This window comes from Gopherus evgoodei, chromosome 13, assembly GCF_007399415.2.
Source record: "Gopherus evgoodei ecotype Sinaloan lineage chromosome 13, rGopEvg1_v1.p, whole genome shotgun sequence".
In the NCBI taxonomy this organism is placed as follows: domain Eukaryota; kingdom Metazoa; phylum Chordata; order Testudines; family Testudinidae; genus Gopherus; species Gopherus evgoodei.
In genome coordinates, this window is record NC_044334.1 from 13,445,491 (window position 1) to 13,459,814 (window position 14,324).

General features: G+C 46.6%; 1 protein-coding gene across 8 annotated transcripts in view; it reads left to right on the plus strand.

The window, feature by feature from the left end:
• Positions 1–14,324, plus strand: part of ULK1 (unc-51 like autophagy activating kinase 1) — a 102,722-nt gene that overhangs the window by 65,805 nt on the left and 22,593 nt on the right. For 5 of the 8 annotated variants that reach the window (XM_030583254.1, XM_030583257.1, XM_030583258.1 and 2 more), the window contains 5 exons: positions 2,310–2,398; positions 4,380–4,542; positions 5,889–5,949; positions 7,344–7,433; positions 12,167–12,292. In XM_030583254.1, coding sequence (XP_030439114.1) covers positions 2,310–2,398; positions 4,380–4,542; positions 5,889–5,949; positions 7,344–7,433; positions 12,167–12,292 — 529 coding nt within the window. The remainder of the gene's footprint in view (positions 1–2,309; positions 2,399–4,379; positions 4,543–5,888; positions 5,950–7,343; positions 7,434–12,166; positions 12,293–14,324) is intronic. The other 3 variants (XM_030583255.1, XM_030583262.1, XM_030583256.1) reach the window with 2 other exon arrangements.

Consider the following 14,324-nt stretch of genomic DNA (forward strand, 5'->3'; position numbering starts at 1 on the left):
TACCTTGCAACCTCCAAAATATTGCCTCATCGGGAATTGATGCTGAGGCTTCAGCAGTTAAAAAAAAAAATAACAAAAACAAAACAAGAGAGCTACAGCTTTTTACAAAATTCTATCCAGCTGGCTTATGTGACAAGTGGATGCCAGATGGAGACTTTTTACACCACGTTTCAGCCCCAGATGACCTTTCAAGACAATTTATTAGCCCCTGGCAAAATAAAGGTTCTGCTGGAAATCATGGCACCCTTAGTGGTTGCAACTGCTTTTATGTAGGCCTCGGTTCTGCAGTAAGAACTATGCAGGGCTGTGCCAACTTGCTTCTCAGAGCAAAACTGCCCCTTTGGGCCGTGCTCCATTTTGGAATCTGTTGGCATGAGAATATTGACGTTGCTACCATCCATAACTCCATTGCTGGGACAAGCTGGAGAAGATAATTACGAGAGCTAATTCCTTTATGTTACCATGATGCCTGGCAATTTTAGGATTTGGGGTGGGGAACATAATTGGTGTTACTATCTTTCTGTCCAGATTACAGATGAAAACATCATGTTCCAAAAGTGTATTCATTTTAAATGGAGAGTGAATGCCTTGAAGGCAGAAATCAGGAATGAGTGCATTTCTTTCAAGCGGTTGTGTATTGCTGTCATGTGCCTTTTTTGGGGTAAAGGGGGACTCAAACATATAATTACAGTGGAACCTGACTAATTCACAGAGACTGAAAGCCCCTTTTGTAAGTGACCAGATCTTGTGAGTTAGTTAGTGTGTGAAGTCAATGAGGGGCCCGCATGAAATAATAAAATAACAATCAAGGAGGCTGCGTCCAAAGATGCATTTAGTTCATTTACTTTAGCAGCTGTAATTTAGTTTGAATTCAGCAAAAGTCTATATTCCTGCCCTTAGATTCATGGAATACCTGTCCAGTGAAAATAGACAAAAATAGAAGGAAAAGCCCCAAATTCAGCCAAGTTCCCAAATAGTAAAAATGATCATCCAAGGGAAAAATAAACAGTAAAGCAGATACGTCAGTCAGTGTACAGTACACGGTGCAGTATATTTTGTAAAAAAAAATAAAAAATGAAATCTTGCTAGTGGGAGACCTCACTACAGTAATCGTCTTTGAGGCCTCTGCTAAGAGGTGAGGAAGGTTCCCAGTTTCTTTGTGCAGATTTGGCAGCTGCAGTTTTTGTACTTCCTGTCACAGTTTGCAGGCTAAAACTGGGGAGATTCTTTCAGGCTTCTTGTTTTCCAAGACTTTGAGAAGGCGATTGGGACTGACCTGCAAGCTGTCTACATGTAGGAATCCCAGTGATTTCAAAGGAAGTGCTGCATGGGATTGGGCTCTCCACCTACATGTGAGTTCACCCAGACTTTTTGGTTTGTTCCTCAAGCATAGGGCACGAGAGCCAGCCATGCTATAAGATCTGGGAGGTGGAAATGCATTCTGGGTATTTGATATTTAACTGAGCACCCCAAGGCTCCAACCTTCCTTCCAGAATTCCCATTTTGGGGATACTTTTCTTTCTCAACAGCGGCAGGGTAGTGTGTTTATAACAACACAGCCTACTGGAGGTGCAGTCAAACCCACCCTCAGAACAGACATGAGAGTTACAGAAAAGGAAGCTTTCCTCCCACAGAGATGTCCTGGTATATGGGCTTAACACTTAGAACCCTGAGGATGAATAACTGACATCCTTGGGGTTCCAATACAAGGGACAGGAGACGCATCTCTCTCCTCTCTTCTGCCCCTGTCAATGATTCTGCTTTCTTTGTAGTATCCTCCCTTTATCTCTGGCTAGTGAGGAAGTCCTCCTATCCTCTCTTGGGACACCTCCTTCAGCTCTTGCTCCCTCACTTTGATCCTCACTCCCAGCCTCGATCATGGAGCCACTTTTTACTGGTATAAGCTGGGGTGGGGGAGTTACTGGTCAACTCTAAGTCAGACCATTCCCAGTAATGTGGGAGATGTTTTGGTATTTTAATGGTTTACATGAATCCAGAAGATAGTAATTTCACTTCTCTTCTCTCCCACCTGCACTGTCAGAAAATTACAGTCTTGCCTTAGTTTTATTAATCCACAGAACTAAGATGATATTGTAGGGGTACCATAATAAAGATAACAGATGTCAAATGGTCGTGTGGGGGATGCAAGTTTTTCTCATTTAAACTGGACCAAATGTTGGTTTTCCCTCCATTAAATGGCATCACCTGGTATACGGACAAACCTGATGGGAAAGAAGACTAGAAAAGCCTTTTCAATCATTGCATTGTTGGCTGGTCAGAACGTTTTAACAATTTCTTTCTGTTCCTAGCTGCTTCTGTGCCAATGCCTTCTTATCCAAGCTCAGGCTCTGGTAGTTCCTCCAGCAGCTCTTCCACTTCCCACCTGGCCTCACCTCCAGTAAGTACAACCTGCAGATGTATGGGGGTTTTGTTAATGTTCCTGGCGGTGCCTTGACTGTCTTATCCTTTTTCTGCTTTACCATCTCATTGGATTATATGAAACAGGTTCTTTGCTTTCACTTCCTGAAGTTGCTGAAGATTGTAACACCTTAGTAATTCAGTCTGTGCCTGTTGCAAGCTCCTACTCGATATGATGGGTTGGGGTCCTAAGTGACTTTATTTCTCCATGAGGAGTGCTTCAGTTTGTCTTTATCTATTCTGCAAAAAGCCTAGAGTGAGTGAGGCTTGCATTAATGACACCAGCTGGTGTCAATAGAGCTGTAAGACTCCCAAGAACCAGAACAAGTCATTAATTCAGTGTCTAGCGCTGGCTGCCAGCTCTCTGCCTTCAAGCCAAGTTTGAGAGCACAATCCACCTTCTTTTGCAAGGTGAACTTGCCCAGACGCACGTTCAACAAATCCATCTGCTCAGACCCAGACCTGCCACAGTCGAGAGAGTGGATCTGAACTGATATCTGGTCCCCCCCCCCCTTGTTACTTAACCAATAAAACTTTCCTCTGAAGGGCTGAATGTTAACCTGCCAGCAAAGTGACATTCCCCCAGCTCACCCAGTGGATATCAGAGACTGTCGGTGAAAGTTGCCTTTTGAACTTCTTTGTGCAGAGGAATATTGGTGGGGTGGGGGAAGAGGGAAATGGTTATGACTTTTCTTGTTCCTTCTTTGCAAGGTTGCTTTCCTATTAGGTATTTTGTTCTTCCTAATGGCCGTGGACCAGGGGCTCTGAACGTGCAGTTACATGCCTCAAGTGGTGTTGCGAGCAGGTGTTATGAGATTATGATGGGAGTAGGGTGCGCATTCCTGGGCTGGGAAATGTTGAGAATCCCTGCCCTAAGCTAACCCAGGAGTTCTGATGTGCAGGGTGATCTGGAAGAGGGGCTCTTTGCTCTCCGTATCCTTTTGACTTCACCGAGTTGGGTCACCGGGGGCAAGAGTCTTATTCATTTCTCTCCCTTCTGCAATTGTCACCCCTCTTCTCTGGTCATGAGAACTCTAGAACTCATGTCACACTTGGCTAGAGAACATTGTGGCAGTCTCTCCTGCCCCTGAGCATCAAGAATGCCTAGCCTGCTCTCTGGCTTGAGCAGCACATGAGTGGTACAAATTCCCTGTCAAGACATTGCGTTAGCAAGAGGTTTCATATACTGGCCTTGGTCTAGGGACCCAGACATGGTTGATATGCTTCCTGCCTAAGGGATGGCAGAAGGGATCCTTCTGAGCCACTCAAGTTTCCCCGTTCCCATCCTTAGCGTCAATGTCATGGCACTCGTCCCTTCTGGCTGAGGGGAGGGTATGATGCAGATCTCCCTGGAGCCTGTCCTGCCACTGAAAAGACCATTTGGTATTGACTGACCACTGTGAGATGCTCTTTATTCCCACAAGCCTTCTCCCCAGGCTTCACCCCCAACTCATTGCATCCCAGCCCTTGTGAAATATATTTGCACATATCAGGGCCTTGCTGATGAGCCTACATTCTATAAGCATTCCCCAAATCCAGCTACTGCCGTGGAGTGAGGAGCCGCCTACCAGCATCAAAACTACCCCCTCTCCTCTCTTCCCCCCACCCCGCATCTCTTCCTAGTTCTCCTTGTATTCCTTCTGTGGGGTGCTGGTGGTTTATCCATGAGGAAAATCTAAGCAAAGGATGGTGCCTACCTCAAAGAAACTATTCTTATCTTGGGTGCATTTGATGTACCAGTGCCATGTTGTGATGATCAAAAGAGGCACTGTTCTGACTTGGGTTTAGCTTGGAAAGATGCGGTTCTTTTGCACTCAGTAAAGGAAGAATGTTTGTGGCGAGTCGGTAGCCCCCGTTTTTCAGCAAACGTTTGGCTCTGGTTTTGCACAATTTAATTTAGAGAATCTAGCAGAATGAAAACTAGCTGTATTAAAGCTGGTGTTTGTTTTCTTTGCTTTAAGCAGTCCTTAGGAGAGATGCAGCAGCTGCGGGAGAAGGCTCTGGTATCTCCTGCCCAGGAGTCCCCTGGTTTTCTGCATGGGTCTAAGGACTCTGCTGGAAGCAGCAGCAAGAATTCCTCCTGCGACACTGACGACTTTGTGATGGTCCCAGCACAGTTCTCAAGTAAGCCACGCTGTTTGTAGTGTGTTTAGAGACAGCGCAGAAGTGAGGCTGTTTGCACACTGAGGACCGCTTCTGGAAAGCCAAAACACTGATAGAGCTGTACATTTTGACTGTAAAGTGGGAATGTTTTGGTTCCCCAGACTGAGGAAACATCTGGCGTGCTGATTGCTTTGAGGTACATTCTGTAACTAAATAGCTTCAAAGAAAGGATTTGAGAATAAGGAATCTTTCAGGCCTTGGACCTGAATTAAACATGAGAACTGAAAACCCAAGTGGAGGAGAAGCAGTGTAGGCTCACAGGTGAATGTGGTGCTTGCCCAGAAACTGTTCTCATTCCATCCAGTCTCAGGCCATCAATTTCATATTGCGGCACAGGATTGTACCCGGAGGCTGGATTTTATAGTTCAAAAAGTCCTAGCAACAAATTATTTCTTCGTTTACTCAGAAAGTTGGCCCTTTTAAAAATTCTGTCATAAAATGTCTTTGTGTGTGTGTGTGTGTGTGTGTGTGTGTGTGTGTGTGTGTGTACTCTGCTCACAAACTTCATGTACGTAGCAGTAAGTGTGTTCATATAAACACATGTACATAAAGAATAGGACCCCCATTCAGCACTGCACCTAAGCATGTGGTTAAGTCCGCGCCTGTTCAGCAGAGCACTGAAGAACATTCTTACAGGTAAGCATGTGCTTATGGTGCTTTGCTGAATTGGGAATGAAGCTCTCCCTTACTCATCACTCTTGCAAACATTTGAACTTTCCTGTAGGCTTGGACGGGAGAATGGGCTCTGCAGTGTGTGTCGGTGCATGTAATTGGACTATGAGAGAAGAACTCAGCGTTGCTTTTACTCTCCCCAGTAACAGCAGTGGGAGCCGGGTCATAACGTCTGACACTGTTCACGTTTCCAGCATTTTGGGGGTTTGGCAGGGGTGAGCTCTTCTGTGTATCCAACTGCCACCTCACGTGGTCAGACTGGAATTTTGCCACTTGGAGCATAGATGTGTTTGAGCCCTACGTGCAAAGCATGCCACTGTGTTTGCAAAGCAGCTGACGGCTTGCACCAAGGGACGAGTGTCTTTGCTCCAAAACACCTCTGTCGAGTCTCTGCCCCTTTCCAAAAATACCTCATTTCAAACCAAATCCGTCAAAGCCTGAGGCTGTGGGGATCAGAACGAAACCAGCTGCTGACTGCACCGGTTCAGTGATACGAGATCTTAAAGGCTGCTTGGTATCCAAGTTCCTCTTGGTCTCGGAGAAGCAGGAGGTTGAAATCAGTCACTCTGAACATGTAAAAGCTTTTAAGGACGTGACCAAGACCTAATCCATTTCTTCACTTTCTTGACACACAGGTGATATAACTGCTGAGGCAGCAGGAGGGAAACCCGTCCAGGACAGCCTGATGTACAGCGAGTAAGAGCGTTAGCCTGTTAAGCATTAGAATGGTCAGCCTCTGGCACAGACTCTGCATTCAGCTCTGCTGGGCTTGGGGGGGATGGAGAAGGGACTTGGCTTCAGAGATGACTCCGTCAGTGACCTTGTTGCAGCTTGCTTCCTGCTTGCACCATAGAGTCTCCTTAAGGAATAATGTGAAGGGCCTGCCTATACAGCAGCCTGGAGCTGTGTTGTAATGGGGCCCCCAGACATGGCTTGTATTTTTAGCATAGAGAAATCCTTATAATTTTTTTGGCCTTCGGGATGGGGAATTTTAGTGGTTCATAGAGAGAGAGCAGGGAGACCGGGGAACTGCAGTGCTGTCTGATTCCATTCCCAGCGGTATGCCAGCATTCGCTGGAAGAGGTTTGGGTTGGAACCCAGCCCAGCTTGCTGGCAAGCCGCTTTTCCATCTGCCAGGCAAAGTTCCCAAACCCTTTTCTCCTGTCCATTCGCAAAGCCTTGCTGCAGACTTGCTGTAGCACTAGAATCCATGATGAGGTCAGTAATAGGAAGAACCCAGACCCTTCCCTTCTGTACCCCTCTGCCAGGGAGCATTTTTTTTCTAGAGACACTGGAGAGGGAGGGAAAAGTCTTTATCCTAAGAAAACTGTCCTAACAAAACTTATCCACAGTCCCTCAACTTTGTCTTGAGGAGGTGGTGGTGTGTCCGATCCGCTCTGCAGGCCTGGGAGTCAGGAGACCTGTGCAGTCTTCTGGACTTTGCCACTGACTTACTGGATGATCTTGAGCAAGTCCCTTAACCTCCCGATGGCTTGGTTATAGCAGCTGTAAAATGGAGGAGTTGGTATCCATACACCTTTGCAAAGCATTTTGAGATCCGTGTATGCAAGGAACTGCATAAGGGATAAAGGCTGACAATTTATTCCTAGAATGATGAATAATGCAGTGGGTTTGCAGCAGATGCTGTTGATACTATCTTTCTGTTGATTTAATCTAACCGCAGTCGACTCTCAACCAAATTCACAGCCTTCCTGAGAACTGGGTTGCAGTTTCTTGGGACAGAGCTGAGGGAGCTGAGGGAGAAGTGGTAAAACCAGCCTCCAATTCCTATTTAAAAAAAAAAAAAAACCCTCTCTGAGGATCCCATTCTCATTTACACCGAGGCCCTTTTAAACTGGGTAGAAATTACATGTCCCCCCACATGAAGGCCCCCTGGCAAGGGTGGAACAGTGGAGAGGGGAGTGGGTTGCTTCCCACAGGCTGTGCAGGGAGGCAGTTGACTTGCATTCAGTCACATGTGAAAACAACACAAAGCCTTGGGTGGAAAAACTGGGGGGAGCAGTCAGGAGCAGGGAAGTACTGTTGTGTCTTAGGCTCTAACAGATCAGCGTCTCTCTCTCCCTTTCCAGGAGCTCCCTGGTGACTTCGGCAGGTGTGGAGAGCCAGGCAAGGACGCCATCCCCTTCGCCCCCTTACAACACTTCTCCCAGCCCAGCAGGGTAAGAGGGAAGCTGGTGAGATTGTTCACTCCAAAAACAAGTGTTAGGCCTTGATCTAACTCCTGCATCTTTCCACTCCTGTTAATTTGGGAGTGGGGTCAGACCCTCCCCGTGAGGCTTGGCCTTGAGTTCAAGGGCAGCAGTTACAACAACAATTAAAAAAAAAAAAAAAAAAACTAACCAGAAAAACTCTGCAGCTTTGGGTTCAGCCCCGTCCTGGATGTGGAGCCTGAACTCCTCAACGTCATTCCCCCTCCCCTCCCAAGAAGGGCAAGAGGAGAAGGAATCTGAGCTGGCGTTAACCCCCTGTGCTCTGGAGACCAAGGAGTACCTCAGCCCCCATCCTGAACTTTACTAATACTACAAAGGCGTGAGACTGAGTGAAAGTGTGACCCATTGGTGAGACCTTCTTGTGCCCAGCCCACAGAGAATATGAGAGTTACAACTAGAGAACCTGGCTCCTTAGCTCTAGCTATAACTGCTCACGCTTTTAGCACTGCAGAGCCCTAGTTCAGTCCCCAGTGTGCCAGCCAAAGTGGCGACCGTCACAGGAACCCAAAAGCACTGTTTTGGATGGGACTTTTCCAATACCACCATGTTTTTTGTAGGGTTCTTCATTTGCATCACCTGTTTGTGTAGCTTATTCCTTGCGATTGCAATTGGTAATGGGAGTGACTTTTGTTTCTTTGGGAGGCAGGAAAAAAAGGACATTATATTTTAGGGGGAAAGGACCTCGCTGCTCACTGCAGTGCTGGAACCCATCACAGATATAGCCTCCTTGCTGTGAAGAGACTTCGAGATGGAGCTTGTCTGATCTTCTGAGGCCTCAATAGTAGTGCGGCCGTGAGTTGCTGGACTGGTGGGTAGGTGGCTGAATCTGTGGGAAGGTTGTCTCCTCATTTGATCCTCGTGTTGAAGGAGGCAGTTGGGCTGGCTCAGATATATTGAGTCTGCGTAAGGCCCCAAGCAGCTCTCTGCTCCACACCTGAGACAGGTCACTCCAGCTGTTAGATAGAGCTGTTCGGTTTATAGTGAGGAACTGCAGTCGGTATTGGTATAACTGCTTGGCTGAGGGGAGCAGCAGGGGTATAGAACCTTCCTCCTTTTGGTCACAGGTTCAAATCCAGCTAGGCTAGTGCTGACAACAGCCCATGTGAAATGAGTTTAGGGTCCAGCTGGCCACACACTGAAATCCGGCACCACCAGTGACTCTGCTTGGCTCTATTTGCTCATAAAGATTGAATGCACATGACTGACTCCCACCCTTCAAGGTGGTCCATTGACATAAGGAATCTCGCACTGCCTCCGCTCTCTGAGTACAGGGGATGACTTGTGTGTCTGAACCTGTCGACCGGGCATCTCTTACGAGTGGGGAAATTCACCCTGAAAAAACTTAAAATGCTAAAGAAGTCCCAGCCTTGCTTTGTGAAAATGCTCCTCACCCAGAGAGAGCCCACAATTATGTGCCGTTGCTTAAACCCATATAAACACAGGGAAGAAATACAGCTCAAAGCCTTGCTGACATGATCGGACTAATTGGCAGGCACGTACCACGGCTCAGAGTTTAACTGCATGAGGCTTCTCATGCCGTCACCTGCTAAGCTTTTTAACAGCTTGTTCTTTAACTGATTCATGTGCAGCCATGGGATCAGTGCTCATTAGAGGATTCGGGCTCGCTCTAAAGAACGGTGGGTGAAAACGCACGGAAGGTCATTGCAAATGCTGGCTCGCTTTTCTCCCTGCCCTCTCTCCACCAAATCAGGATGCCTGAGCCCCACCAGCATGAAAGGTGGAAAAACCCTTTTAGTTACATGAGGGTCAAACATGTCACTACCCTACACCCACACACTCATTCCCAATAACCTGTGTGGAACAGATCCCGAACCCTGCTTCTACAGAGACCCCAAAGAGAAGCCTTCTACCCTTCCAGGAAGGGGAAGAGACCACTGTAATGTAGGACTGGAGCCACCAGTCCAGTCCAACAAAATGGAGTATGTGGGGGCCTCAGCCACCCCCTGAGGGTGCTTCTGAGCTGGTTCCTGCAGGGTGTCTTCACCATACTCAAGCATGGGATCTGCTGCCCTTTGACTGCGGGATATGGTGCAGGCCTTCAGCGCTTCGCTGCGTGCCATTGGCATCAGGAGGCAACCCTGGCTTTTCACTCTCTCTTTGGCACTGCTTCTTAGCAGGCTGGAGCTCTCCCTTTGTTTGTGCCTTCTGTCTTGTAATCAGCATTTCACCTCCCTCTCCCACCCCTCTCTGCAGCGCCGGATGCCGCCCAAATGGGACAGATAGCAAAGGCTGCTTGAGATTGGCTGGTAGTGGAGTGTTTGCCTCTGGATGTCAGTGTGCTCTCTGGAACTATGCTCCTGAACGTTAACCAGAATGTCACCTGACCAGGATTAACCCATATTAACTGCTCGGCTTTTTTTCAATCACTTCTCCATTGAAGATGTATCCTAAAATTTGTGTCTGTGTACCTCTTTGGATGTGTCTCAAAGTGATGGGTTTAATGCCACTTTCTGAGCACTTTTAGTTACAACGAATTAGCTGAACTCTCTTTCCTTCTTGATCTATTGGGCTCTGAGAATTTCTGGACAGCTGTGGTTTGAAAGATCTCCAGATATTTCCAAAGTCTAATGCATACTAGGCTGAGGTTTAGTTACCAGCTATTTGTTGTCTGGACCGATTGGTAAGTTTCCTACACGTCATCTAAATTTGACCTCCTCGTTTACAGCATACATGCAGTATGGAAAGTTGGCTGGTAGTGGGATTTGATGTACAGTAGCTTTTAAATGAGGCCACTCTTTGACTCAGTAACTTCTCTTCTTTGAAAGATGCCGGCCTGGGTTAGAAGTTCAGTCAGTCAGGCAACGTGCAAGGTGAAAAGTCCTTCCTTTATCCCTTAAAACTTCAGGTGTTGTCCCCACACAGAGCTCTGTTAGCTCCCAGATATCTCTGCCAAATCACTGTTCAGTTTATATCTTATTGTACCCGTATATCCATATGATATGCCCAGTAAATTCCCCTTACCAAGGTCTCACTGTTCTGCTGACAAACTCCTTGATAGCCTGGACCTTAAATCTATGTCGTCATTCCTGGTTTTTCCCCACTCTTTTTGCATGCACACGCACTAGCTTGTTGTTATGGGGCTGAGCTCATGGGACATTCCTCACCTGATTATTCCGTGATGCAAAGCAGTAGTTCGCATAGACTTGATTGGGAAGAGGGAGAGCTCAGCATCTCTGAAAACCATGCTCCGAAGTGATTGTCTTGATTCTGTAGTTGCTGTTTTCTGGAGCACTTGTGCTGACTTCCCCGGGAGTTTGGAGAAAATGTGAACGCACAGAACAGAAGCTAGAACTGCATAGAATTAGCAAACTGCAGATGTTAAGGAGGAGAAGAGGAAAAGCCGGTCACTTCTATGTCTTCCTGTTGTGTGAGAGGGTCTTTTTCAGCCCACTGGTGCTGCTCCAGTGGTGAGTGACTTCTTCATGGGCTATGGGCCATGTCCTGGAAATCTGCCAGTAAGCTAAAACATATAGACATTGTCACCAGCAACTGCAGAGTATAGCTGGCCTTTGCATGAAGCGCTTATGGTCTTTTCTTTTGGCAGCTGTATAAGACAACAGCTCTAGTCTCTCTCTCTTTACTTCTTAGTTTACGTTTCTTCTTCTGCGTGTGTGAAGCATTTCTGCTCTTTGTTATGTACCAGTAGAACTGTTGGCAGTGTAGCCTCTAAGAGGGGGACCCAGATTCCCGAAGGGCAATGATTTCTATGTCCCAGACTGACGAAGAGAAGACTACAGAAACCTCCGTCGCTGATAAGACCTTCCTATAGCTGTGCAACAGCTACCTGTTTGGGGTTGGCTGCAGTGAATGACGCTGCCATGGCAATCAATCCTGGAATTCCCTGAAGACCGAAGGATTTTAAGAAGCCACTTAGTTGAATCACGCAGTGGTGCATTTTCATAGTTTTGTGTCGTATAGTATGCAGGCACAGAGTAATGGAGAAAACTGCCAGCTGAAGGGGATAGGTATTGGAGCCTGAGCCGAGTAGGCTGTTTGGATTTGACTGGAAAGCAGGCTATAGTTTGCAGGATGAGTCTAAAACACTCAACTCCTCTTGACCTCAATGGGAATTCTGCTCAGTGTGTATAGCGGAGATGCCCTGTATAATTTCCTCTCCAGTAGGCTGCCCTCCCCACACTTAGCTCACTTGCAAACATGCTCATAGTCCCAGAGTTGTGTGCCTACCTTGGAATGCTGAGACTTGTGGAGATGCTGTCTCTTCAGTGATGACGCTGCATGAATCACAAGTATCTTTGGGCAACAGATGACTCTTCGCCAGTGTCCTTTGTGAGCAACGGCTATTTAGCCTTCGTTCAGTGATGTGCTCCTTGGCTGTTGATCTGAGGCTGCTGGAAAGTAGGCTGGTTGCATCTTGAAATAGCTGAGATCTGATTTTCCTGGCGGGTGTGGTGCATCGTGTGTCTAACACAGTCTGTGGGTGAGAATCGCCCTGAGGAAGGAGAGGTGAGTGGTTTTTGGAGGTTGAGGTGACCCTTCCTTTAATGGCTTTGAACTCCTTTCTAATACAAACTCGCAACCTGAGGGGAGGAGCGAGGTGTATGTTGCCTTGCAGACAGTCACTTAAGCAAGTTAATAAATCAGATTACATCATTAAACACTGTCTTCTCAGAAGAGTCTTTATTTCTCTTTGAATTCCACAGCCGGCAAGGCCAGTTTTCCAGCAGCAAGTACGAGCACTCTGTCCCCATCCCGGTCCCAACGCAAATCCACAACTACCGGCGGATCGAACAGAACCTACAGTCTCCCAATCAACACGCTTTGCCACAGTAAGTGCTGAGGTGCGGGGAGCAGGTAATGCCACCACATGCTCATTGCAGGAGTCTTCAGATCTGCACTGTATATGTCATAAGAAAGTTTTACCATCTGATCGGTCTCCATCCCTATACACAATTTCCTGTATTGCGGGCCCTCTCCCTGGCAGTAGGTGGGCAGCCCAGCATGCCATGTGCTAACATTGTTTGTGGCATTTTGACACCAGTAATAGAATCTATTTGTGGCAGCATTCGTCCCTTCCCCACTGTCAGATCAGTCTCGCTGATGGAACATCCAAGGGAAAATGGTCTGTTATTTGGCAAATGGCTAAAACTTACAGACGTTTTTGGTCAAGCTACTGAAAATATGATTGAAACTAATTTTTATTAAAATCTGTTCACACACTTAGTCACTCCACAAAGCGATGTGTCCTGTGTGACTCTTCAATGTTAATGTGATGATGCAACATAATTAGTGCATGAGCAATTCATGCCTGCGAGGTAGAGCGCATATTGGGGAGCCAATCAGGATGAACCGGATATTAGTCTTGGACCATGGGAGTGATGCTTTGCATACTGCATAGATAGATCACACCTCTGAGGAGCACTTGGCTTCTGTCTGTTGAGATTGCCTCGCACACACGTTAGTCTTAGACTTGTCCTGTGGCTTAACCATGGCACTCCCAGTCAAAGGCCAATTGAAAGGAGAGCCTTACAAGAAGCATGAGACCTTAAAGAAGGCCCATATACCAGTGGTGGAATACCTTCAAATTATTGACAAGTCGCATCACGTAAGCAGCAAGCAAAGAACCAAATCTCAGCAGAGGTATGATTTATTGCCAAGGTGAGTTTTGTGTATATTTACATTCATTAGGGTTAACTTTCAGCAAGGGTTTGATATTCCTGTCAGACTGGTCTGCCGAGAGGCCTCAACCTGTTTTACAAAGGCTGATAACAGATCATGGTGTGCCAGTGCTATTTGAGCAAATTCTTACATTCTGGATAAACCCCTTTCTACGCTTACATACCCCATATTTCCTGGAGCAGAGTTTGCTGCAGCTCTTGGGAGTTAAGCATGAGAAAAGAATTGACCATCACCCATAATAATCCTTGCTGCCTGCAAAGTCAAGGATCTGGAAAATGTGCAGATATAGTGTACCTGTGATATGGATACCAGGGACTGGAATTGCTGGTTCAGATTCACAAACTATAGCCTACCAATCTGGGATTAAAGTATCATGTTCGGCTGCTTTATTCAGCATGAGTGCAATGATGAGACTAACATAACGTCTGAAATCTAAAGAAAACCCAGAGCATCTTCTAAAAATGATCAGCCTCATGCAGAGCAGCATCCTTATCTCCAGGAGGCCTTGTGCTCAGCAAATTTGTTTCTTCCTCCATGCAGCAGGTGCAGTGCACATCCTCCAAGAAGAGAGGGAAAACCTTATCAAGCTAAAAGCTGTAGTTGGGATTCAGGTTGCCTATCAAGCATACTTAGAAGGACAGTGACCATCATTCCTTATCAGTCATTTGACCAAATGTCTTAGTTTTAGACCCAAATTTGTGTCTTGGCTACTTGCCCACAGATCCCACAGAAGTCAGGGAAAGTTGAATGCTAAGTATCTGGGGGGGGCAGGGAATTGACCATTGTACAAGATTACCTAGGACCACGTGATGCAGACCGACTAAAAGTTTTATCAGTTACCGAGATAATTTGGCAGTGTGACTGGAAGATCTGTACATCGTGTGTACAGTTTGTTTGTATCCAGTTGTGACGTGGTACTGTAGCCATGTGGCAATTTGCATTTTTCTGTGGCCACCTCACCTATTCTCTGCTTGCTAATTCCATCTCACTCACGGGGCTGTTTGTCATGTCTCTGAGCAGTTTCAAGCAGTTATCATTTTTAAACTGTTTCCTTCTTATGGTCCAAAGATGGACTAGCCCCTTTAACGTTACGCTGAAGCAAGTTCAGGACAAACTGCCTTCAGTCTTGAACCAATGATATTATTGAGATCTGATACCTAATAAACCATATGAAGTACAAAC